Source organism: Dama dama, chromosome 23 (genome assembly GCF_033118175.1).
Source record: "Dama dama isolate Ldn47 chromosome 23, ASM3311817v1, whole genome shotgun sequence".
Classification (NCBI taxonomy): Eukaryota; Metazoa; Chordata; class Mammalia; order Artiodactyla; family Cervidae; genus Dama; species Dama dama.
The window spans coordinates 52,836,157-52,861,586 of record NC_083703.1 but is presented as its reverse complement, the minus strand read 5'-3'; the positions used below and the strand labels follow the sequence as shown (position 1 = coordinate 52,861,586).

The 25,430-nt window shown below is 46.3% G+C and overlaps 3 protein-coding genes and 5 non-coding genes across 10 annotated transcripts in view; 7 read left to right on the top strand and 1 right to left on the bottom strand.

Moving 5' to 3' along the window:
* The window catches only part of TMC2 (transmembrane channel like 2), a 96,665-nt gene extending 90,573 nt beyond the window's left edge, over nucleotides 1-6,092 (top strand). The window contains exons 17-19 of the mRNA XM_061125671.1: nucleotides 589-667; nucleotides 1,739-1,850; nucleotides 4,563-6,092. Of these exons, the coding sequence (XP_060981654.1) occupies nucleotides 589-667; nucleotides 1,739-1,850; nucleotides 4,563-4,780 (409 nt within the window). The 3' untranslated portion in view covers nucleotides 4,781-6,092. The remainder of the gene's footprint in view (nucleotides 1-588; nucleotides 668-1,738; nucleotides 1,851-4,562) is intronic.
* Nucleotides 6,093-14,841: 8,749 nt separating this feature from the next.
* Nucleotides 14,842-20,211, top strand: NOP56 (NOP56 ribonucleoprotein). The gene is made up of 12 exons (XM_061126753.1): nucleotides 14,842-14,917; nucleotides 15,072-15,161; nucleotides 15,519-15,633; nucleotides 16,252-16,413; nucleotides 16,563-16,761; nucleotides 17,102-17,289; nucleotides 17,371-17,522; nucleotides 17,709-17,809; nucleotides 18,175-18,323; nucleotides 18,544-18,665; nucleotides 18,851-18,982; nucleotides 19,745-20,211. Exons 1-12 carry the CDS (start codon nucleotides 14,915-14,917, stop codon nucleotides 20,114-20,116), a joined length of 1,785 nt encoding a protein of 594 aa, XP_060982736.1. The 5' UTR covers nucleotides 14,842-14,914; the 3' UTR covers nucleotides 20,117-20,211.
* Nucleotides 16,012-16,083, top strand: LOC133045362 (small nucleolar RNA SNORD110). The gene has a single exon (XR_009690237.1). It is a non-coding gene; the product is annotated as a small nucleolar RNA SNORD110 (small nucleolar RNA).
* LOC133045345 (small nucleolar RNA SNORA51) lies at nucleotides 16,849-16,984 on the top strand. The gene has a single exon (XR_009690218.1). It is a non-coding gene; the product is annotated as a small nucleolar RNA SNORA51 (small nucleolar RNA).
* On the top strand, nucleotides 17,873-17,958 carry LOC133045358 (small nucleolar RNA SNORD86). The gene has a single exon (XR_009690232.1). It is a non-coding gene; the product is annotated as a small nucleolar RNA SNORD86 (small nucleolar RNA).
* LOC133045338 (small nucleolar RNA SNORD56) lies at nucleotides 18,382-18,452 on the top strand. The gene has a single exon (XR_009690211.1). It is a non-coding gene; the product is annotated as a small nucleolar RNA SNORD56 (small nucleolar RNA).
* On the top strand, nucleotides 18,711-18,781 carry LOC133045337 (small nucleolar RNA SNORD57). Its single transcript, XR_009690210.1, has one exon. It is a non-coding gene; the product is annotated as a small nucleolar RNA SNORD57 (small nucleolar RNA).
* IDH3B (isocitrate dehydrogenase (NAD(+)) 3 non-catalytic subunit beta) lies at nucleotides 20,199-25,205 on the bottom strand. 3 transcript variants are annotated; one of them, XR_009690081.1, is made up of 13 exons: nucleotides 25,103-25,205; nucleotides 24,903-24,983; nucleotides 24,679-24,777; nucleotides 24,465-24,585; nucleotides 22,655-22,715; nucleotides 22,443-22,575; nucleotides 22,205-22,338; nucleotides 22,010-22,112; nucleotides 21,783-21,929; nucleotides 21,458-21,552; nucleotides 21,289-21,349; nucleotides 20,431-20,628; nucleotides 20,199-20,335 (listed from the first exon to the last, which is right to left on the bottom strand). XR_009690081.1 is itself a non-coding variant. In XM_061126754.1 (12 exons), the coding sequence occupies exons 1-12, from the start codon at nucleotides 25,136-25,138 to the stop codon at nucleotides 20,542-20,544; spliced, it is 1,158 nt and encodes a 385-aa protein (XP_060982737.1). In that variant the 5' UTR covers nucleotides 25,139-25,205; the 3' UTR covers nucleotides 20,199-20,541. The 3 variants fall into 3 exon arrangements, 2 of the variants coding, with proteins under 2 accessions (XP_060982737.1, XP_060982738.1); XM_061126754.1 differs by having other exon boundaries at nucleotides 20,199-20,628; XM_061126755.1 differs by lacking the exon at nucleotides 20,431-20,628.
* Between the last annotated feature and the right edge of the window lie 225 nt (nucleotides 25,206-25,430).

The window sequence follows — 25,430 nt, the reverse complement described above, 5'->3', positions numbered from 1 at the left end:
GTCTATGCAGTTGTGTTTCTAGGCAAACTTGGAGCAGGTCACCTAGCACCTCTCTCTCCTCCCTCCGCATCTGAAGATTGTAGAAAGGGCTTTGGCATCAAATGTGGCCTCTGACAAGTGCTAACAGATAAGGTGGCCTTGGGCAAATGATTTAACTCTCTGCATTACGGGATGCTGACCCTTAAAGATGGAAGTCATCATTTCTTCTACACAGGGTTTCATCAAAACCATGGAGATGTGAGTGGGATCCACATAGCACAGAGCCTGGTACCCAGGCTGCTCCTGCAGACAAGAAACACTGCCTCTCCCCTGCTTCTTCAGATTTCCAGGAAGGGGACTGATTCCTCTAGCTAACCTTTATTAAACACTCAGAGAACTAAAAATATGTTCAATAAAATAGAACAGGGATATCCAAGACCTTCTTGATATTAGGTGGGGAACTTAGGATGGTTAGACTTCCCACCACACTGCCCAGAGGCAAAGTAGGTCACCTATTCCCGAAGCCAGCTATGATTCCTCAGGTAAGGTGTCCAGCTCTCATCATTTTCCAAGATCACAGTACCCCTGGAGCATTCTTTTCTCTTGCAGCCTGGCCATCTACTACTTGAACTCAGTTTCCAAAAGCCTTTCTCGAGCAAATGCCCAGCTGAGAAAGAAAATCCAAGCGGTAAGTCTGCCGGGAGTTTTCATTAAACAAAATGTTATGTTTTTGGCTTTTGCTGATTCACCTTTTGAGCCCAGTTGGTTGTATTCTTTAAATGGCCTTCTTCTAAACCAAACCCCAAGTTATCTGTATGGTATGAAGCAGCCTTGAGAGATTCAGTGGCACCCATTTATATTCTGAGGGTATTTGGGAATATATAATAGTAATGATTCCCTGGTGGCTCAGACGGTAAAGAGTCTGGCTGCAATGCAGGAGACCGGGGTTCGATCCCTGGGTCGGGACGATACCCTGGAGAAGGAAATGGCAACCCACTCCAGTATTCTTGCCTGAAAAGTCCCATGGATGGAGGAGCCTGGCAGGCAGTAGTCCATAGGGTCGCAAAGAGTCAGACATGACTAAACCACTTCACTTTCTTTCAACAGTAATGACTTAAATTTTGAGCAGTTGCTAAAGAACAGGAAAAAGTCAATGGGTTAAACCAGTGTTCCAACATAATAAAACTAGTACCCACAATAACTCCTACTGATTAAAACGAGTACTAGAAATACTAAAGAAAACAGCATTGTCAGAACGACATAGCACTTGTGCCCCAAGGCCTAAGGAGCCTCTGTAAGTCCCCTCCACACTAGCGCAGCCTCTCTCAACATCTGATGACACCCTGACTCCTCTCCTGCTCTTGCAACACCCACCCCCACCTCTTTAATGTGTAAAAAGCTGGACTTCAACCCTCCCTAAGCCATTTACCCCTTGCTTTCTCACCCTCTTTTCTGGAACTAATCTCATCAGCCTCACTGCCAGTTCCCCATCCACACTTCCTTCTGTCACTCTCACTGACCTCCTGCCCAGGTGTAGGAAACCACTGAAATACAGGATTGGCTGAGGGTCTGTCTTCCCCTGGCCAGATGTTCCTTCAAATGCTATGCAAACCTGAGTTCTGGGTGCCTCTCTGACCAGCGGTGAGAACAAGAACTGGTGTTTTAAGGTGGCTGCCCTCTGGATCTCACCATCCTGGGGTCCAAAACTCAAAACACCCATTTCCCTGGCCAGGACCAACGATTCATTTCTTCCCTGCAGCTCCGTGAAATTGAGAAGAGCCACAAATCTGTCAAAGGCAGAGCCACACCCAAAGATTCAGAGGACACGGATAAAGGCAACTCCAAAAATGGCACCCAGCTCACCAAAGAAGGTATATTCTATTTCATGATGATTACTTTTTACAAGGTGACAAAGAAAGTGTAAAGAGCAAATGCTATGAAATGAGATGCATATGGGACTGAAGTCAGAATTCTGACAACTACTAACTAGCTGTATGAAGTTGGGCAAATAGAAGCAAGAAGCAAGAGTAAATCATAGGTAACCTTGCAGGGTGGTGCAAATGCAGTGGGATTATGCATGTGTTTTACAGACTTCCTGGAACCAGTGGGAGGAGGAATGTCTGTAAAACGGGGAAATACCAGGGTTGTTTCCTTCATTTCTATCCTGAGTCTCTTGCCACACTTTCTATGGTGATGGTTCTTCATTTCTTCTTCATTTCTGAAGTGACTTTGCCTTCATCTCACTCCAGATCTATCATTTCCCATGTCATATCCTCTTAGTAGCTGGCTACTCAAACTACTGTAGGAGCATGCCTGGTGTCTCACGCAGATCCCTTTAAGATGCCCTGAGGTTGGCTTATATGGATCGCAGCTGCCAGGGATGGAAGAGCTATTTGTTTTCTGTGCAGTTTTTTAAGAGAAAAAATAGGGACATTTGCATCTAGCCACTGCAAATCCCACCAGAACCAATTTATATTCTCTTAAAAGACAAGAAGCACTAGAACAGCTAGAATAACATGGTGAGGAAGGGCCACACACATTCCAAAGGTGTGACAGAGCTTCAAAGGGGACTAATCACCGACCACCTCTACTTCGGCAGTGAGGAAAGCAAACTGAAAGAGACCATCTCTGAGCTATTCTTGTTTTCCAAGGACTGTCCCTGTATCAAAATTAAAGTATCAGCATGCAGTAATTTTGACCTTTCATGTGGAAATTGCATGAGATGCACAAGAAATGGCTGAGAGTTTAGGAGTCAGTTAGAATTTATAGTATGGAAATTACTTACCATTTATTTGATGCCTTTATAACGTGTAGGCAAGACTTCAAACAGAACCATGAAGAATCTAATCCCATAGCAGTATTTCCCTGAAGGTGAAAATCCTCAGTTCTCCAGATGCAATAGTGCAGAGAGTGACTGTGGAAGCAAGTCAGGAGGGAAAAGGGCACCTGTGTGGATATTACTAGCAAACGCTCATTGATATTGAAATAGCAGCAGGTATTAAAATAAGTCATGAACAAGTGGGTATTACAAAAAGAGGACAAGAAGTCTGTGTGAACATAGAACCTATTCCTGGTGAGTCTCAAAAATGTATGGAAGGCATCTCAGAGCTACAGCCTTCAGTAAAATCAGCTGCAGTCTGTCCACAGCTTGGAAGGCCCGTTCAGAAATGAAATGCAGCAGAGCAAGTGGTTGCTTTTATCATGGAGCTGAAGAAAGTGTTTGAATTCACCTAATTTTTTTCACAAGGGGTAGGAAATGGAGTAAATGTGACATTATGTTGCCATATCACCAACAAAAACAAGACAAAAAATGGAATGGATGTATTTGAACATCAATGGAAGAGAAAAAATAGGTTTATAGAACATTTTCCATAAGGCAAGAAATTAACATTGGTTTGACAGTGGTCCATTCATGGACCCAGTGTCCCAAGGTTCCTGTACCCCTTATCCACTCCCTTCCCCTACTTTCTTTATTGGCTGCTAATCTAAAGTTTACCCCTCTCCAAATTTGAATTTTTTACTACAGATCTGAAGCTCTTTTGATTTTATGCTGATTAAATCAATATTGCAGTGTTTTGTTTTGTTTTGTTTTTATGAACGGGCTATCAGAACACATCAGTGGGACTAGGATGTGTGGGGAAACTGAGGAAGGGTGTTAAACTTTCACCTGGAAAACTCCCAACAGCATCTATCGCTGCCTTCATTTAACTTCTCTTGTCATTTCCTTCTCCAAGGAATCTTCCCAATCCAGTTGAGCCTGGGTCTCCCGCATTGCAGATTCTTTACCATCTGAGCCACCAGGGAAACCCTCTCTTTCTTGAAGTATTCACTAAAATGACACTGCTCTAACAAGCAGGCCTAACAGCTAATGGCTCAAACACAATAAAAATTTCTCACTCTATAAAGCCCAAATTGGGTATTTCCATTTGATGGCCACTCTCCTCCCAAGTAGTGATGTGGGGAACCCTGGCTCTGCTCATCCTGTGACTATACCTGCATCAGGCTGGGAGTGGGAAGAGCCTAGAGGTCACACATGGATACAGTGCCCATCAAAGTCTGGACTTCGGCCACAGGCCATACTATCCACAATGGAAATTTAGTCTATTTCTATGTCCTCGAACTGGGTTTGGTGAAGAACAAGCCAGTAATTGTCCCCAACTCGGAGTTAAGGAAAGGAGGGAAACAAGTAGGTGAAAGAGCTGGAAATGGATCTGATTAGCAGGGCACTGTCCTGGGGTTGATCCAGTTTCCACAACCCTTTCTATCATATTTGACCCTGGTAGCCATCTGTGAGCTGCTGTTATAGCTCTGATTTTATTCTCAACAAAACCAGGCTCAGAGAGTCTAGCCTAAGGCCAGCATTCAAAATCTAGCTCTTTATCCAGTAGATCATACTCCTCCAACACAGCTGTTTATACGAAGAATGGGCCAAGGTGCCCCTAGGTGATCCAACCATTCTCACATCACCAAATAGGACTGGAATCTACCTAGAGCACAGGGCAGCTTCCAAGAACTCCAATTCCACACCAGGACACTGTAGGGAAATCTCCCATATCCTCATTCTTGTCTTGTTCATTTCCCAGGGACTGCACATCACCCTGCTAGCCAAAGCCAGACCCTGGACCAGAAGGCGCAGGGCCCTGGGGCCTCCAGTTCTGCCAGCAAGACTGTGCTGCCTGCCTCCCAGCTCCTCCCTGTATCTCGGGCCCCTGGTGTCAGACCAGAGTCTGGCCAAGCCCGTCCTCAGGCTCATCCTTGGAGGTCAACCTCTGGAAAGCGGGCCTGGAGACCACCCCACTGACAGCTGGGACTAATGGAGCATGGTCCTGGGGCTGATCCTCAGGCCCCACCAGCTCACCCCACCTCCCCAAATCATTCTCTTCCTCTCTTCTCTCACACACACTCATGTTCTCTCTACTCTCACTGAATGTGGGAACTTTGATTACTCAGTCTCAGGCTCTTGTTAGCTACCAAGAGGACACTGGCTTCACCCACCTCTTTGGAGAGCTGAGCCTTCCCCCCACAAACTACCCATCCCAGAGTCCTGGCTCAGGCAGCTCTAGACCCTGCATTCACGGCAGATTCCCTCAGCTCCAGACTCAGGGAGAGGGGGCAAGGCCATGATCACCATCATAGACTTTTGCACGGAGCCCACGTGGGGACAGGTTTCTACCAGCTCCACCAACTGGGAAGAGGTTGAAGAGGGACACACATTCCTGACCACCAACCACTTCCTTCCAAAGGGGGTGATGCAGTGTAAACAGAAGGTTCAAGGAGCCAATGATAATAAAAGTAAAATGAAGTCCAGCCTTGGTGAGTGGGAAAATGGTGATTCTCCAGAAACTAGCTGGAGGAGAGCTGATGCCATCAAGCATCAAAAGTGCACTGGAGTCTCCCTGGCAGCAAGGCAAAGAGAGAGCAGCATGGTTCCTCTGACCTAATTGAAGGTATTAGTCACTCAGTCGTGTCTGACTCCAGACCCCATGGACTATGGCCCACCAGGCTTCTCTGTCCATGGAATTCTCCAGGCAAGAATACTGGAGTGGGTTGCCATTTCCTTCTCCAGAGGATCTTCCTGACCCAGGGATCAAACCTGGGTCTCCTGCATTATAGATGGATTCTTTACATTCTGATCCATCAGGGAAGCCCTGGTGAAACAAAATATTGCTCAGGGTAGAAAATTCTTTCTCATGCACAAAATTCTAAAATGAATGATTGTTTACTGTAAAAGGTTTGGGGGGGGGGGGCGTGGAGTTCTGCAAAGGGTACAGTGTAGAGCCTTGTCTCTGGTGATCACATCCTGGTTCTGTGCAGAAGTCTCATGGGGGCACCAGCCCTGGAGGCCAGACCACTGAGGAGGCCTTGCCAGCATGAGGCAAGTGTCGGCAGGGTGCCAGTCTCAGTCCAGGACTCCCAGAGGTTACCCTCAGTCTTCCAAGGCTGACCAATATCCCTACTCACCCACCACAAATACAAATTATCCTGTTCTGATGACACATAACTTTATGTGAAGGAATGTATGTTATCTATTGTTACATAATAAATTATCCCCCAAACTTAACAGCTTAAAACAACAAACATTTGTTATCTCACACAGTTTCTGTGGATCAAGAATTTGGGATTGGCTTCACCAGGAAATTCTGGTTCTGCATATTGCAGTCACAATCTGAGGCAGGGCTACAGTCATCAGAACATTTGTCGGGAGCTGGAAGATACAGTCACAAGTGGCTCACTCGTTGCTGCTAGCAGGAGGTGTTGGTTCCTAGCTGGCCATCCACAGACTTGCTTACTCCCTACACTGACCTCTCCGTAGGGCTGCTTGGGTACCCTCACAACACAGCAACTCACTTCCCCCCAGTGATCTGACAGCAAGGAGGAAGCCACACCACCATTTATAACCTGTTCTCAAAAGTAATACTATCAATTCCACCAATTTCTGTTCATTAGAACAGTCACTAAGTCTAGCTTACACTCAGAGATGGAAATTAGGCTCCAGCTCTTGAATGAAGAGTGGTCAAAGAATTTTTTGATACATTTTAACAGGTTTCTTAATTCAAATAGTTACCAGATCTCTGTCATGAAAACACTAAAGCTCTTTTGAAAGATATCCATCAGTGGATTCATTAATGGTGGATCCTGGGACCATCAGGCAAAAGAAAACTTCTAATGAGCTAGGGAGATGGGTAGAGGAAGAAGGTATGGGTAAGAGAGGAGGGATGTTCATCTGGTGCAACCCCATGGACTGCAGCACGCCAGGCTTCTCTGTCCTTCACTATCTCCCGGAGTTTGCGCAGATTCATGTCCACTGAATCAGTGATGCCATCCAACCATCTCATTCTCTGTCATCCCCTTCTCCTCCTGCCCTCAATCCTTCCCAGCATCAGGGTCTTTTCCAATGAGTCAGCTCTTCGCAACAGGTGGCCAAAGTATTGGAGCTTCAGATACACAGTGCTATAAACAAGAATCTACTGTATAGCACAGGGGACTATATTCAACATCTTCTAATAAACTCTAATGGAAAAGAATCTGAAATATATATATATATACAACTGAATCACTTTACTGTATACTTGAAACTAACACTGTAAATCAACTATACCTCAATAAAAAAAAAAACACATTAGTTACTAAAAAATTAAAAATAAAGTGATCTTAGGTTACTAGTGCCTCTAAGAAAAAGGAAGGACAAAGAAACAAAAAATAGCACAAAAACAAACCATATAAGATGCTAGAAATAAAATATATCAGGAATTAACCTAAGGACAGGGTACAGGGACCCCCAGATTCTGTTGTGAAGATTCAACAAGCTGACATATATGAGACTAAGCGCCAAGCATTAGACCAAGTGCTCAATAAGTAACAGATATTATCATAGGCCTGGGTAAGATCAAACATCCTCAGGCTCAGGTCATGAACACAAGCAGCACTGACTGATTAAAACTTTTACCCAGTATTCCTAAATGATCTTTCTAGAAGGCTTCCCATTCTTCTGTGTCTCTGCAAAGAAATGCTGCAAATATGTATAAATTGTTACCAAAGAATGTTGCATTACCAAAGAATGTTTATTTGGCCTGGGAATTGCCAGACGCCTTTGAAATTTGATGTGAAAAATTCACAAAATGAGTGTTAAGTGCCGCCATCCTGTGGCTGTTTCATGTAATTTCCTTTCCTGATGCTCTGACTAGTCCTAGTCCACATTCGTTTACTTAAGTCCCCATTAACACTGCTCAGAGTAAAAACTCCGGTTTAATTACACCAAAATGACACAGTAAGCCATACACCAAGCTAAATAAAAGAGGAAGAGATGCTGCAGTGTATTATCCTTCCCAATGGGTGAACACAGAGACAAGGCCCACATGGCTTTTTAAAGCTGAGCCTGGAGCACACCTGGCAAGCCAGTAGCCTCCTTCAGACCTGCTGCCATTTTCCCAGCTGGAACTTGGTGGGAAAGGTCTTGCACATCACCTAACTAATCTGCTATCAAACACTGCTTTATGGAGAGTTAAGAGTCATCAGGCCCAAGCCCCTCACCCTGGCCTTCATTCAAGGCTTCATACATTCTAATCTTTCACGTTAGATCCTTCTGTCTTTCGTCCAACTACCGAGCAGGATGAATCTCTTACACCTTCAGGAGTTTCTTCTCTCTGGATTGGGCTTTCAACTCTTTCCACCCTCCATCTCTAAATGACCCACACATCCTTCTGTGAATACCTAAATTACCTCCTGCCTCTGAAATCTTCCTCAAGCACCCTGGTCAGCCTCCCACACTGCTACATCATAGCACATGGCTAGTGAAGTCTCTGAACGAAGACGCCATGGGTTAGTACTATCAATGCTTTCATCATCCTTCCACATCTCTGCTCGAAATGTTGCCCCTCCACTGAGGGACTCAATGCAACCTTCCTTAACATGTACCAACATCTATGGTACCAAGTATGTACTACATATTTACTTGATTTCCTGTCTCCTAGGATGTAAACTCCACGTTGGAAGGGACTTGACTTTGTATAATACTGTACCCCCAGCATCTACAAAGATACTTGGCATACAATAGGCACATAAAAACCTTTTTTTTTTCTTCTATGGAAAAACTGATTCTGTAGCTTCTCGAACATCATTACAGCTGATACCTCATCCACAAAAGATGTTAGATCATATAGTCTTCAAGATGCCCACTAGCTCAAAACTTACCTATGTTCTCAGGGGCCCAAAAAAGACCAGTTGAAATACAAGACTTAGTTAGGGTTCTGAGATGAACAGATGCAGCTTTAGGCTCATTTCTCCACCCACCCTCCCACCACCCCCACCAGTTCAAGCTTCGTGTCTGTGAGGTGTCTGCAGACTACAAAGGAGTCCCTGGACCTCACACACGTAAAATGATGCCAGCTGTCAGGGCCACACCAGCACTTAAGGAAAGAACTAGGTGGATACTGACAGAAGCTGGAACAATACAATCAGGATGGTAAATCTGAGATGAGGAAGTACAACAGCCTGTAGCACCCCAGAACTGTTTTGATCAATAGTATCTTGCCTCCTCATCCAAAAAGTAGTCCTTCCCAGTACGAAATCGAATGCTACCAGGCAGTAATGGGTGGCTGGGGGTTTTCTCAGAGAAAGAGGAAATAATGTTTAGAAATCAGCAATGGAAAGCAAGGAGGACTTCATCCTTTAATACCCATCTAAACAACGTGTGGGTCCTTGAAGCAATCATAATGGAAACTAGAATAAATCTGATTTGAATTATAATGAAAGTATTGCATGCCAAACTTGTGAACACAGCTAAAGAAGTATCTAGAGAGAAATGCATATTGAAGGAGAAATTTTTAAGCCAAAGAACCAACTTCCATATTAAGAAACAAAACACAGCAAAATAAAGCCATCAAGTCGAAGAAAGGAAATAATAAATACAAGAACAAAACTAAAACATACAATAGAATCAACAAAATCTAAAGTTAATGTTTGAAAAAGAAAATAAAATTAACATTTTTCTGAGAATGATAAAAATAAAGTAAAAATAAAAGATAAAAAAGATCACAGCTATATATGCGACACAAAACATAAAAAAATCTATTCAAATCTATACTAGAAAATGTGAAGCCACAGATGAAATGCTGTATTTTCCTTGGGCTCCAAAATCACTGCAGATGTAGCTACGAAATTAAGACGCTTGCTCCTTGAAAAAAAAAAACTATGACCAACCTAGACAGCATACTAAAAAGCAGGGGCATTACTTTGCCTACAAAGGTCCATATATTCAAAGCTATGGTTTTTCCAGTAGTCATGTATGGATGTGAGCTGGACCATAAAAAAGGCTGAGTGCTGAAGAACTGATTTTGAACTGTAGTGTCAGAGAAGACTTTTGAGAGAGTCCCTTGGACAGCAAGGAGATCAAACCAGTCAATCCTAAAGGAAATCAACCCTGAACATTCATTGGAAGGACTGATGCTGAAACTAAAGCTCCCATGCTTTACCCACCTAATGCAAAGAGCCGACTCACTGGAAAAGACCCCGATGCTGGGAAAGACTGAAGGCAGAAGGGGACAGCAGAGGATGAAATGGATGGCATCACCAACTCAATGGACAAGAGTTTGAGCAAACAGGGGATAGTAAAAGACAGGGAAACCTGGTGTGCTGCAGTCAAAGGGGTCATGAAGATTCAGACAGGACTGAGTTAACAACAAAATACATGAAATGAACAAATTCCCAGAAAACTAACAAAAATTGTACAAGAAAGTAGAAACCCTGAACGATTTGTAACCATTATAAATCTGAATTATTTAAAATATGCTTTAAAGATCTTCTCTTTGTTCTTGGTGTTTTGCTGGTTTATTACAAGGGTACAAGCCTGGATTTCTTTTTATCCTGTTTGAGATGCATTCCTGCACCTTTGGCTCAATGTTTTGCATCAGTTCTGGGGAAACTGCATGTACCACCTCTTCAAATATTGTTCCTCCTGATGATGGTTAATTTTACGCTGTCAACTCAACTAGACTGAGGGACGCCCAGAGAGCTGGTAAAACACTGTTTCTAGTAGTGTTTGTGAGGGTGTTCCTGGAAGAGATTAGCATCTGAGATGGTAAACTGAGTAAGGCAGATGGCCCTCCCAAACATGGATGGTCATCAACCAATTCACTGAGAACCAGAATAGAACTAAAAGGCGAAGGAAGGGCAAATTAGTTCTATCTCTGCTTGAGCTGAGACATCCACTTCCTCCTGTCCCTCGGACACTCTGGGTTCTCAGGCTTTCAGTGTCAGACTTGGGCCTACATCAGCTGCCCTCAACCCCATTCTCAGGCCTTCGGGTTCAAACTGAATTAACATAATCAGTTTCCCTGGTTCTCCTGCCCACAGATGACAGACTGAGGAACTTCTTGGCTTCCACAAACATGTGAGCCATTTCCTATAATAAATTTCCTCTTATCTATATCTGTATCTATGTGCGTGCATGCTCAGTCACATCTGACTCTTTGTGACCCTATGGACTGTAGCCAGCCAGGCTCCTCTGCCGATGGGATTCTCCAGGCAAGACTACTGGAGTGGGTTGCCATGCCCTCCTCCAGGGGATCTTCCCCATCCTTTGATCCTCCAGGGATCAAACCTGCTGTTTCCTGCACTGCAGGCAAATTCTTTACCCCATTCTGAGCCACCAGGGAAGCCCCATTCATTGTATCTATAGCTATATCCTATTGCTACTGTTTCTCTGAAGAGAACCCTCACTAATATCCTTCCTGCTTTCTGGGCTAGACTTACTCCACATCTCCTAACCGCTCTTTCACCTCTTTATCTTTGCTGCATTCTCAATAAATTATTTGGTCAGCTCTTCCAGTTCACTAATACTCTCTCAAGCCACGCCTAATTTGCTAATAAGTCAATGCGTTTCTTTTAAATTTCAACGAGTTTTTCATTTCTACAAATATCATTATCTGTTCACTTCTGCCATGCTCCCCAAACATGGCACAGATGAAACTGCCTACCTCCAAGAACAGCGACAGCCATACGACCCTGAAAATGCCCAATCTCGTCTGAGCTCAGAATAGGGACTAGCAATCATTTTGCATAAATTGTCAGATAATAAATATTTCAGACTTTGTGGGCCACGAATAGTCTCTGCCACGCACCCCCCAAAAAATTAAAACCCTTTAAAAGCATGAAAATCATTCTTAGCTCTGAGGTCCTACAAAAATAAGCCACAAGCCAGATTTGGTCCCCAGGGTCATGGTTTGCTGACCCCTGCTCTAGAGGTCCCCCACTCAACCCAATGCAATGGTCAGTGCAGCAGAGGGAAGCTTACAGAGCATTCATGAGGAATGAGTTGCCATTCCCTTCTCCAAAGGATCTTTCCAACCCAGGGATCAAACCCAGGTCTCCTGCATTGCAGGAAGATTCCTTACTATCTGAGACATCAGGGATGTCCTTCATGAGGAAAGGGTTAGGATAAAAGTTCCTCTGGTAATAAGCATGGTCCTCCCAGCCTATACACTGCAGACAGGTGACCCCAAAGACCACACACGCCTCAGTGAGGAGTATGTCCACCAATAGAGGCCTGACGTAAGAAGATACAGCTCAGAGATTTCAAGTATCTGTCTAGGATCAGTGTGGCTCAGAGGATAAGTGTACAGGTCCGGGGGCCAGTCCAAAGCAGCCATTTTATAGCAGGGATTGATGGTGTCCCAAGACACAGCACCAGATCCTGAGCACAGAGAACTGAGAAATCCCCCCTCTTCCCCTGCAACTAGGGTATAAGAGTGCTCCACATTGCCATTTGGAAAAGACCTAAAGAAGACAGAGGAAGCCTGAAAGATTCTTAGCAACCCTGTTTAAATAGAAAACAACCGAGATACCAATAACTGGCAGGTTTATATACTGAACATATTTTCCAGGTTTCAACAACATTTAATCAGTAAATCGTCTATCTACTGCCACTGGAAGTTGAAAAACAGAACGCCTAACTGTTTTACCAAGTGAAACTAAACTTAGTTTTACAAGTGCTCTGTCTATGTGTGTAAGTTAATGATAGAAATGAATCAGAGTAGCTGGGTTATAAAAACTGGGGTTTTAGTAGATTCTATGAGAAGTGATGGGAGAACTGGGACTCAACTGAGAACAGGTAAAGTGAAATATTGTGATAAAAAATTATCACTATTCACTGATAAAGGGGATTAAAAAAAAAAGTCCACTAATATTCATTGAGTTCCTACTACATGCCAGGTACCACACCTGTCTCACACCTGGCCTATGTTCAGTAAAATGTTTGTTGAGGGATGAATGAATCCTCCATCTTCATTCTGGAAAAAAAAAAAGAAAGCAAGCAAGCTTAGGAAAGTTGGGTCATTAACTTAAGGTCATGTTGTTAAGCAGCAGAGCTCAGACCTGAGCCCAGGTTTGTTGACTCTGATTCATATTTACTGCTACTTAAAAAATTATCCCCAAATTCAGTGAATTTAACAAACAGCTCAAAGGCAAAGGAGATGTAATCTTTGACATCACATGCTGCAGAGATGCCCATGGAGGTCAGGATTATGAAGCACAAGGGGAGATAGTTTAGCAAAGAGAGGGAAATAAAGGAGTGTTTATGTCATATCCTTATCTAATTGTAAGCTTTTCTACCTCACTAGTTGAAGTGCACTTTTCTTCAGCTACCCCTCTAAGTTAGCAAACTACTTTAACACAGTTCCTTTATAACCAGAGGACTCAAATCTATCTAAAGCCATGGAGTAAACTTTCAACTCAGTGACTCTCAGGCTTTTAGTATATAATCCACAGAAATGTGCACTTACATAACATATATACGGTGTATATATATGTATATACATGTATATATGTATGTTTACACATATGTATATATACATGTTTAAAACAAAAATTTTACAAACCAATACTCCTTATTCTATGTGATGGACTATTATTTCCTTATTTTTTCATCCTACTTTTTTAATACTGGCCAAGAATGTCTAAATTAACTCTGCAAACTGATTAACATATTCCAATCTCTCCTCTGAAATTCCCTACTTTAGTAGACAAGCACCTGTAACCCCAGGAATATTTAGGATTAAGTATAGAAGTAATCAAGTAAATCAGTCATAGCTTATTTTCTGATACATTTTGGAAACTTCTATTTAATTTGGCATTTATAATGCTTAAGAATTTAACATTCTCATGTAACAGATTAATTTTGCAATTCCATTTTAAAACATGAGATGGAGTAACTGATCCAACTCCGTTTTAAAACATGAGATGGAGTCTGAACTCAGGATTACAAGTGGATACAGGCAACAAAATGTAAGCACATTTGTAAGCAATATTAAGACCATGAGATTTTAAGATTTATGATTAAAATTTAATCTACTAGATTTTAAGAGCTCAGTACTTGAATCTTGTCAAATAACTGAACTGCTTAAGAAAATACCTTGAATTTATAAATGCACGCTAGTTGTGGGAATTTAAGTTGTGAAAATCCCCTTAAGATGATTTATTTTTAAATTTACCAACATATATATATACCATTTTGGGGTAACCAGGTTTTGGACTTGTAACTCAGACATTATTAAAGCAAAAGTATCAATAATTTCAAAACAGTCGCCTGAGTGCCATAAAGCTACCCAGAGGACACGACAGCAGCCCCGTCCACTTGGAACTAACGAGGTACTGAGAAGTTGGGCAGTGCACCAGGGCCTGACACGTGGCCCCGCAAAAGGAAGGTTCTGCCTAAGCAGGAAACAATAAACCGAACCGGGAAAAGATGGGATCATCTTTCTTTCCTACTTCAGCGCCTGAAGCACTTATTTTTAAAAATAAACTATAACTGAAATGCACGAAGTCAGCCAAAGGGAATCACGACTTCAAAATCCGCGCCAGCGCGCCGTAGGCCCAGCTTCCGCCCCAGTGATGAAGAAAGCCCGCGCAGAACCCTGGCCCGGGAGAGGGTAGACCCCTATTGCTGGGTGGGGACACAGGGGGTCCTGGTTATCCTGGGGCCGTGAGGCGGGGCCTAGGTCCTGAGATGCCTAGCGCTGCAGAGACCAGGCTCCGCAACAGTTTCTGCTCTGAAGTGTCGCCGCGATCCGCGCGGGGGCCTCCAGCCCGGATCCCACTAAGCTCTGCTCTCTGTAATTTACAGGATGAAAACAAGACTGAATGGACAGTTAGCCAGAAAAGCGCCTTTCCAAACCATTTTGCAGCCTGCTGGGCCCGTTCCTGCCGGCGCGTACCAAACAACCATGCGGCAGCAGACACCGGAAAAGGCCGACTTGCCGGCGCTCGCGCCCCAGTCCCCGCCCTGCGGGCCGTACCACCCCGGGCGACCCCTCCCGAGGAGCGGGAAGGTACCGTCCCCGGCCTCTGATTGGCCGACGAGACGGGGGCGTGGCCTCAGGAGCCTGGTTCCGCGCGCCAGAGCGCGCTCGCCGCAGTGCTAGCCGGACCCGGAGCGAGCGCCATGGTGAGGAGTGGTTGTAGGTTGCGGGCGAGTCGGAGGCCGTGGCTTGGGCCTGGGTTTGGGCCGGAGCGTGGGCTGGGACCAGGGCCTTCCCCGCGGACGGGGCTGGGCAAACGCGGGATCGGTGCTTACTTTGGCGTCCCTGCTGCCTTTTCAGGTGCTTCTGCACGTGCTTTTCGAGCACGCGGTCGGCTACGCGCTGCTGGCGCTGAAGGAGGTGGAGGAGATCAGCCTTCTGCTGCCGCAGGTGGGTGGACATGGTGGGCTAGCCGGCGGCTCCGCAGCCCCTTGGGGCGCGCGGGCCCCAGCATGCACCGCGCGCTCCCACGTGGCTGGCCGCGCATTGGGAGGTGCGCTGGGCCCGACAGCTCCAAAGCAGGGGGTCCTTACCTGCATTCGTGATTAGAATTGCGTTTGAAGCATTAAAAAGTAAGCTTTCCAGACTCCACCTCTTACCGATGAAGCGGAACCGAGATTTGGGGCCCTTGATCTGTCCATCTTTAGTGTTCGCTTGGTCTTAAAAGTGCGTTCAGTTCCTAGAGCTGCTGCTGCTTTACTAGAGGCAAGAGGGAGGGAAGGAAATCACTCATCTTTCTCCCCCCAGGTGGAGGAGTGCGTGCTGAACCTGGGCAAATTCCACAACATCGTTCGTCTTGTGGCCTTTTGTCCCTTTTCCTCGTCCCAGGTTGCCTTGGAAAATGCCAACGCTGTGTCTGAAGGTGAGTTGGCCACTAAATATTGTAGGGAGATGACCCGAGATGTAGTTCTTGGTACTGTTAATCCTTTAACAACCTAGAATGTAGGCTTTATTTCCTGTAGGCACTGTAGTAATAAATGATTTTAAGTGAAATCAGGCTGGGGTTGAGGGGCTGGTATAATGGTAGATCTAATCAAATGTGGTTCCCTGCTGGTTTCTTCAGCTGATTGCAAAGGGTAATTTTGATGCTAAAAGCCTGGAGAAAGAGTTTTAGTCCCAGAAGACAGATCTGATGCTAAATACATCCATTGTGCTCAAGGGTGTTTCAAGCTTTCAGTAATATATTTTACACTTATGTTATTGGGCCTGAGTGCTGTTCCTCCTATGGTTGGTGCTGGCTTTGCAGTGATGACTTGAGTCTGTCAATCCCCTGAGTGAGTGTAATAAGTGATGTCACCATATCTCTGAGCAAAGCCTCTGAGCAAGAGGAGGGCTCTCTAGGCACAGGCCATCTTAGCATGCTTTGCAAGACCAATGTAAGATCAGTCTGTCACTGATCAGCAGTTGAGGGGACAAGATCCCTTTTTATGATTTAAGCATCCTTCAGCATGTTAATGGGAGCTCTGTTTTTTGCCTTGAGGTGTTGTTCATGAGGACCTCCGCCTGCTCTTGGAGACTCACCTACCACCCAAAAAGAAGAAAGTACTTCTGGGGGTTGGGGACCCCAAGATAGGTGCAGCTATACAAGAGGAGTTAGGGTACAACTGCCAGACTGGAGGTGTCATAGCCGAGATCCTTCGAGGTGAGACATTTTTGAAATCTGGAGCCAGTGGGGGGGCGGGTCGGAAACCTAGCAGGTTGCTTTTTAGAAGCCCTCCTGCTTGTCTGGTGCCTGTGCATGCAGGAGCTAGCTCAGAGCCTTTACTTACTCACAGTCTCGCCCTCTTCTAGGAGTTCGTCTGCATTTCCACAACCTGGTGAAAGGTCTCACTGATTTGTCTGCTTGTAAAGCCCAACTGGGGCTGGGACACAGCTATTCTCGTGCCAAAGTTAAGTTTAATGTGAACCGAGTGGACAACATGATTATCCAGTCCATTAGCCTCCTGGACCAGCTGGATAAGGATATCAATACCTTCTCCATGCGTGTCAGGTAAAGTGCAGGGGTGACCTGAGAAACAAGGTCTTGGGTCTGTGGGTTAGCTAATTTTGAATCCTGAGATCAGGACTGGTAGAGCTGGGCCTCCCGATGCTTACCACAGGCTGTGTTCTTACACTGACTGTATAGAAAGAGGAGGCAGAGTAAATCCACCCCATATACACCTCAGCCCAGGCAGGCCCTTTACCTGGTCTGTATTGTGAATGGGGAGACATGGAGGTTTTTGGATCTGATTTGTTCCCATTTCCTCCAGGCATAAAATAGATGTGGAGAGGGCCAAGTGTAGCTTTGAGGCATGACAGCTGGGCCAGGGAGTGATTGTGGTTCTTTGCAGGGAGTGGTATGGGTATCACTTTCCTGAGCTGGTAAAGATCATCAATGACAATGCTACGTACTGCCGCCTTGCTCAGTTCATTGGAAACCGGAAGGAGCTTAATGAAGAAAAGTTGGAGAAGCTGGAGGAGCTGACAATGGATGCAGCCAAGGCTAAGGCTATTCTGGATGCCTCACGGTCTTCCATGGGTCAGTACAGAGCCTAGCAGTGAAGATAAGGTATGGGGCTCTGAATATGGGGCTTCTGCATTCACACTTGACTTTCTTTAGGCATGGACATATCGGCCATTGACTTGATAAACATCGAGAGCTTCTCCAGCCGTGTGGTGTCTTTGTCAGAGTACCGTCAAAGTCTACACACTTACCTGCGATCCAAGATGAGCCAAGTAGCCCCCAGCCTGTCTGCCCTAATTGGGGAAGCGGTGCGTCATGGGAAACCAAAATATGGGGGATTATGGGATTACCATGTATATTCGTCATATTGTTGTCGTATTTTGTGACCTGTCATATCTTCCCCACTTGAACTTGATCGGGAGGAGGTTGAAGCAAGTTATGCAATTGGTACGTTGGCAATTCCAGCTTCTTTGACTCCTTGACTCTTTCTCTAGGTAGGTGCACGTCTCATTGCTCACGCTGGCAGTCTCACCAATCTGGCCAAGTATCCAGCATCCACAGTGCAGATCCTTGGGGCTGAAAAGGCCCTGTTCAGGTACCAGTGAGGGCACCTGCTCACACTCAGGTGCCACTTCTGGTGCCCACTTGCTTGTTTGGGGATCACAGTGATGGTTGACCAGGGCTCCCTGACCTATACAGGCCTCTGCTATGGGGGTGATGGCCAGTCCTGGTGTCTGAGTGATTCCCTGGGCCCAGCAAAGGGACCAAGTGACCAGGTCAGCGACATTGGATGCCTTCCCTCTGCCTCTGGGAGCGGTGGGTTGGCATGAGGTGGGGTAGAAACCCAACCTGGCCTGAGGCTTACTCTGGAAACTGGGGAAAGGGAAGGGAGGCGCTGCCTTAGCTAACACGGTTGAAATTTCTGGTCTTAAAAGTCTCCGCTGAATATTCTTCTCCCAGAGCCTTGAAGACAAGGGGTAACACCCCAAAATATGGACTCATTTTCCACTCTACCTTCATTGGCCGAGCAGCTGCCAAGAACAAAGGTCGCATCTCCCGATACCTGGCAAACAAATGCAGTATTGCCTCACGAATCGATTGCTTCTCTGGTATGGGTGGGGGAGTGGGCAGTTGGGAGGGTGGGGAGGCTGACTACCCTAGCAGCTTCTACAATGATGGCAGTATTTTTCGTCAACAGCAGTTCACCTAGTGAGTGTTGATACTTTGGGTCTGAGTAAAGCTGAGGGTAGGGGGAATGCTGGAGGTTGAGCTAGTAGTTTGTCCTGCTAGGGGCTGATGTGCTTTGTTTACTTATATAAACACATCCAGAGGTGCCCACCAGTGTTTTTGGGGAGAAGCTTCGAGAACAAGTTGAGGAGCGGCTGTCCTTCTATGAGACTGGAGAGATTCCCCGAAAGAATCTGGATGTCATGAAGGAGGCAATGGTTCAGGTCAGTCTGGGTCAGGTCAGGTGGGGTAGAATCAGAGCTGGCTGTTGGAGGTGATGAACTGTCTTAGCCTGACCTTGTAGGGTGGAGGCAAAAAACTGATTTAATGAGCCTGATCCAACAAAACCATGAGAGAGACCTGGGGAACCAGAGGTCTTCAAGCCTTTTCAGCATCTTTCTTTGGCCAGGCAGAGGAAGCGGCTGCTGAGATTACTAGGAAGCTGGAGAAACAGGAGAAGAAACGCTTGAAGAAGGAAAAGAAAAGGCTGGCTGCAATTGCCCTGGCTTCAGAAAATAGCAGTGCCCTGGAGGAGTGTGAGGTCAGTAGTAAATTGTTAGTCCTCAGCCCTAGGTAAAGATCTTAGGATATAGGACAAGAAAACAGCAGAACAGAGAATATAGCATCTCAAGTCAGGGTCTACAGTACATGCTTTTGGATTGAAATAAAGACTTGAAGTCTCAAAATCTACCTCTTGATTCTATAGGAAGGAGATAGGTGCTGAGAAAACTCACTCAAGAGCCCAGACAGCTCGTTTGTAGCAACACCTGTTCATTCCCTGGGCGAGTGTGTTCTGCCTCTGCTGCCTTCCAGGAGTTCTTAACCAGGGATGGTGCAAACTGCACTGCTTATTCAGATGTGTCTAGAGATGCTAGCATCTCATACTGGGAATGGGGAACAGGGAGGGCTCCAGTGTGCTGCTATGGTAGAATCATTCTCCCTAGGATTGTCAGCAGTGCCAGTGTTTCAGGGTCCCCTCTGACACTTGGCTTCATGATTCTTTTTTGTGACCAGCATGGTGAGGTTTTTCTGTAAACCTAAGGATAGTCTGATTACCTAAGGATAATTGTGTGTTCTGTCTACCTTTTAAGTGATTGGGGGGCGGGGGTTACCTTTGATTTGACATGGATTTCCAAAGCTAAGCCATTCTATTAAAAATCATCCCAGAAACACTAGGCAGTTTTAATGCCATTTTCACTAGTCTTTCTTCCTTGAGTGCTTAATAGCTGGAATTCTAACATGAGTATGTGTACATAAAACAGATGACACTACTTCATACCCATTTTTCCCTTTCTGCCATCAGGAGACAAGTGAAAGACCCAAAAAGAAGAAAAAGCAAAAGCCCCAGGAGGCTCTTCAGGAGAATGGAATGGAAGACCCATCTGTCTCTTTTTCCAAACCCAAAAAAAAGAAATCTTTTTCCAAGGAAGAGCTAGTTAGTAGTGATCTTGAAGAGACAGCCGGTACTGGAAGTCTTCCCAAGAGGAAGAAATCTTTTCCCAAAGAGGAAACAGTTACTGACCCTGATGAGTCAGAAAACAAGACGGTCCCCAAGAAAAAGCGGAAATTGTCCAAGGAGGAGCCACTCAGCAGTGGACCTGAAGAGGCTGCTACCAGCAAGAGCAGTGGCTCCAAGAAAAAGAAAAAGCTCCGAAAGCTCTCCCAGGAAAGTTAGAATGGACATCTTCCTAGTGGGACATAACTTACAGAGGTATTCCCCACCCCATCCCCTAGAGCCCAATAAAAATAAAAACAAATTCACAAGAGTCATACCATGTTTTATTGGACACCTTAACATGGGTGTGGGTGGGACCTATGGGTTGGACAGGGCACCAATGACAGCCTCAGTGAAGTCTTGGCAGGTGGCATAACCACCCATGTCAGAAGTTCGAACCTGTAGGGGAGAATTGTTATCATCTCTGTGGCCTGGGCCCCATCCCTAACCCCCCACCACCTAACTGTTCCCTAAGGAAGCCAGCTCCCAACAACCTAGGCTCTGCCCAGAAGGTAATTATGGTCTAGAGGTATAGGGCTCTTCTCTGGTCCACAGTACTGAAGGGAGGTGTATGGTCCTTGTGAGGTTGGAGGGAATAAAGGGCTCTAGCCCCCATAGGGGTGCAGGTGGCCGATGACAGACTTGATGAAGTCGGTTGTGGTGCTGTAGCCGCCCATGTCTCGAGTCCGTACCTACAGCCACCACCGGCAATAACCGTGGTGAAGAAGAGAAGAGAGCCCATGAAGCTGAGGGGCAGGGCAATGTGATGGAAATGGAATCCAAAAGAGGGTGACAAGGCCAGGAAAACAAGATGCAATGCAGCAGAGATGCAAGGAGGCAGCCAGGTTTGGAAAAGCACAAACCTGTGCGCTCCTGTCTGAGGGCCAGAGCCACTATTTGTGCTCTGCTGCAGCCTCAGCAGGGTAAGAAGCTCAGCGTGAGTGAGATGGGAAAGGCAAGTCAGACAGTAGGAAGATACCTTGGAGGAAGTAAAGGAGACCAGGTGGGAGCAAAGACAACTGCAGGGGAGTGGCAAATAAGGATAGGCTTCCAGGTATGGAGAAAGTGGTGCCTCATCTTATCAGCTATCTCCCTCTGCTCCTCCATCTCCCCCCCACACTGGATAGGAAGCTACAAGTTCTGCCAGTGGATGAAAGAGGAAATAGCAGATGGGAAACTAGGAGGCAAAGATGATCAAGAGAAGGAGACAGCCAAGAGAAGAGAAATGAACAGCCCTGACAGGACTGGGGGAAGAGCAGAAGCTCTGGGGACCTGGAGGGAAAGGAGGCCCCAACTCAGGTTCCCAGAAATTAGTGCCAAGACCCTAAACCCCATAGCCTTTCTAAACTCACCTTGCCAACTTTGATCACCTTCTTCACTGCCTCGGCAATCATGTTGGAGTGATGCTCGAGACTGTCAATGTGGACAGAAAAACTAGATTACCACCACATCATCTTCCTGATTTCCCCAACTGTGTTCCCCAAACCACCCAGCCACCATCCTAGTCTGGCAGTGACCTACTTGAGATGCCGCAGCATGTTGGAAGCTGACAGCAGCATTGCTGTGGGGTTGGCTATATTCCTGCCCACTGCCTGGGCAAATGGATGCCGGGCACCCTGTGGACAGATGAGCAGCCCAGAGTCACTAGCAGCAGACATTCTGCAGAATCTGCAGTCAGGGAAGGGCATTACATGAGAGGTCAGGCTGGGAACACTGAGAAGATGCAAGGGTTGGGGGGACAAGAGTAGGCCAGGGTCATGAGAAGGCCAGAGGGATACACTGGAGGATATGAGGTCAGATGAAGGGCACACACAAGAGGGCTGAGGGAGGAGGTGACCTCACTCACCGTCTCAAACACCGCGTACTCTGCACTGTAGCTCTCACCAGGAACCACACCAGCGCCCCCAACCAGGCCGGCAGCCAGATTGTCAATAATGTTCCCATAGAGATTGGGCATCACCAACACATCAAACTGGTAAGGATTCTGCACCAGCTGGGGGCATGGAGAAGAGACATAAATCCAACTCCCTGCCTTGCTCCTCACTGAGAGCAGAGACACTGGGAGGGCCTTACCTGCATGCAGCAGTTGTCTATGATCATTTTCTCAAACTTGATCTTGGGATACAGTTCAGCAACTTCCTCACAGCACTGCAGGAACAACCCATCCCCCAGTTTCCTGTTCATGGGCCAAAGGGAACAGATTCAGCTGGGAGAGTGCTGGGGGCTACCTTCCCAGGACCCTACCCCATGCAAAGTTATGTCCCTCACATGATATTGGCCTTGTGGACAGCCGTGACCTTGCCCCGCCCCTTCTTAGTGGCATAGTCAAAGGCGAACTTTGCAATACGCTGTGATTTGGTTCGAGTGACAATCTTCAAGCACTCAATCACACCCCTTGCACTCTGCATGAGAGAAAAGCAGATGAGTGACACTGGAAAGAAGGGAAGAAGGAGCTATGCCTCTCTCCCCTCTTCACCCCCGCTCCCCACAGTTTCTAGGACCTCACCTCATGTTCCAGAGAACTATACTCCCCTTCCGTCTGCTCTCGAATAATCACCAAATCTAGATTGTTGTGTCGAGTCTTGTACCCAGGAAGTGACTTCACATGGACTACATTGGCAAACAAGTCCAACTTCCGCCTGGGGATATAGGGTAGAGCCATAAACACTGTGCCTGGTGCCCCAGGACCCCACTCACCAATAGCCTCCCATCACCTACCTCAGCCTCATATCATAGGAGGCTAGCTCCCCTTTATACTCCATTGGGGTGTGGATCTTTCCTGCATAAACAAAGTAGAGGTTGGGGCGGGATCAAGCACAGGCCAAGTTCAAGGAAACCCGGATTGGTGTTTCCTCAGTGACATAATGCAATCCAGACTCCCACCTCACACTCCCAAATAAGTGACCCTTAAATGCCTCTGGAGGCAAGGGGCAAAGGAGAATAATGTAGTTAAAACCAGAAACATTGTGTCCACTGTTTCATTTCTAGTCACCAGAGGTATGTTGAAACTTCAAAATGACCTAAGAGAACAGAAAAAAAAGTTCTCATGTTCTCAAAGGGCCTGGATTAAATAGGTTGAGAAACAACTTAGATCTGTGACCTTTCTTGATGTTTCTGTGTCTACATATGTGACATCTTTTCAACCAACACATATCATGTGTCAGGCACTAGGAATACCAACCAAAAAACACACAAACTCCTGTCTTCAAGGGGCAAACAATGCACTGGAGGAAGAAAGTTAATAGGAAGGACATGATAAATACCATGGGAGAGGTATTACCAACATGCACAGGAGCAGAGAAGAAATTCCCTCTGGCAGTACCAGGAAGTATCACAGAACATCTGGCACCTTAGTTTGAGTTAGTGTACCAGGTTAAATAGTGATCCCCAAAATGATATACCCATGTTTTAACCCCCAGAACCTGTAAATGTGACCTTATTTGTTAAGACAGTGTCTGCAGATATAATAAGTAAAGGATCTTGAGATGGATTCACACTGGATCCTTGTAGGTTCTAAACCCAGTAACAAGTCCTTATACAAGAAAAGAAGGAGAAACAGATACAGACACAGAGTGGAGAAAATCATATCAAGACAGAGGCAGAGACTGAAGTGACACATCTACAACTCAAGAAACACTGAGGAATGCCAGTAGCTACCAGGAGCCACCAGAGAAGCTGGAAGAGGCTAGGAAAAATTCTCCTCAAGTCTTCAGGTGAAGCTCTGCCAACACCTTAATTTTGGGATTCTGGCCTCCAGAACTGGGAAAGAATAAAATTTCTATTATTTTAAGCCACCAAGTTTACAGTAATTTGTGGCAGCATTCAGAAACTAATACAGTGAGTAAGGAAGATTCTGGCAGGAGGAACCAAAAGGAGAACACTGTGGGCAGAAGGAACAGCAAAAGTCAAGACAGTACACATTATTTGGAAACTAACACAGTCCAGAGTGACCAAACAACAGAACAAATGTTGCAGAAACAAAGGCAGAAAAGCTGAGGCAGAAAAACTCATAACAAACTTACTTTCCTACCCTAAGGCTGGGACTGGCAAAGTCATGGTGGTCTTTCCAAGAGAAGAGCTGTAGAGAATGGACTGTAGGGGCAGAACTGAAAGCCAAAAAGTCTAATGAGGCAGTTACAGTAGGAAAGCAGAAAGACAGAAAAAAGGCAGCTAGAAATGGCATTTCTGAGACACAATTAACAAGACTTGAGGACCATTTCCCTAGAGAAGGAAATGGCAACCCACTCCAGTATTCTTGCCTGGAAAATTCCATGGACAGAAGAGCCTGGCGAGCTACAGTCCAAGCAAAGAGTCTGACGGGCCTGAGCACAATGACCCATGACGTAGCCCCACAACAGACTACAGATTCATAAAGCCTTCCTGCATAGAGCATGAGGCACATGATCTCTCAACTCCTGGGTTTCCAACTGGGCTCCCACTGATGGTCACCAATCAGTGGTGAGAACTCAGAAGAGTTAATGTACTAATGTGTGCTGAGGGAAGCTTAATGACCATTCGACACACATACCAATGATGGCCACTTTGTTCTCCTTCATGGAACTCAGCACCTGCTCCAGCTTCTCCTCAGATGCCATATTCTGCACCTCGCTCAAGTGATGCTCCTGGAACTCCACTGGGACAGAGGCCGCCTTCAAGAACAGGTGCCAAACATCGCAGGATCAGAATCGAGTAAGTCCTTTCCAACTCAAGCCATCGTCCCTGTCACGCCCCAGGCCACTCACCTTGAACACCTCCTTGACGGCGTGCATCAGCTCAGGCCCCACGCCGTCTCCTGGCAGCATAGTCACGGGAAAGGCGCCTTCCACCCTCACGTCCTCGCCCTGCGAGCAGGGGCAGCAAAGCTAGAGCTGGGGCGAGGACAGGGGTTCTGGGGCGGGGTGGAGGGGATGGCCAGGAGAGGAGATGTCAGGGGCGTGGGCGAGACCGGAGCCCGGCCTGCGCTTACCTGGGTCCGCGAGGAGGCTTGCGCCACGGTTGAGGTACACAGGCTCCTCCATGCTCCGGGATTCGGAGCGGCGACCAGTGCCTGCGACAGACACACAAGCCTTTTAAGTCGGATCTGGGCGCCTCTGGCCCCGAATACTTCTGTGAGCCCGGTACAAACCCGCCGCCCTCCCGCCTGCCCTTTCGTGTCCCGGGCCTCACTCGGGTCAGCCAGCGGACACGGCCGAGGGCAGCCATGTCCTTCGCAGGAAGTCGCGGAGAAGTGACGCCGGAAGCTGGAGCGGCCTAGGGCCCCTATTTCCGGTTCGGCAGGGATGTTGGGCGGTACCCTTATTTCCTCCAACCAAAACAGCTTACACGGTGGTTTTCCTCTGTTGGCATCCTCTTGGGCTCACCTCTTCCGGTACCCCCTGATGCGGCAGAGAGCTGCGTTGTTTATTGCTTTACTTTCAGTCACCGTATTTAGGTTGAAACTTGAAAATAACATTAAAGTCGAATATGAGGTTTCATTTCTATCAAACGGGGACCT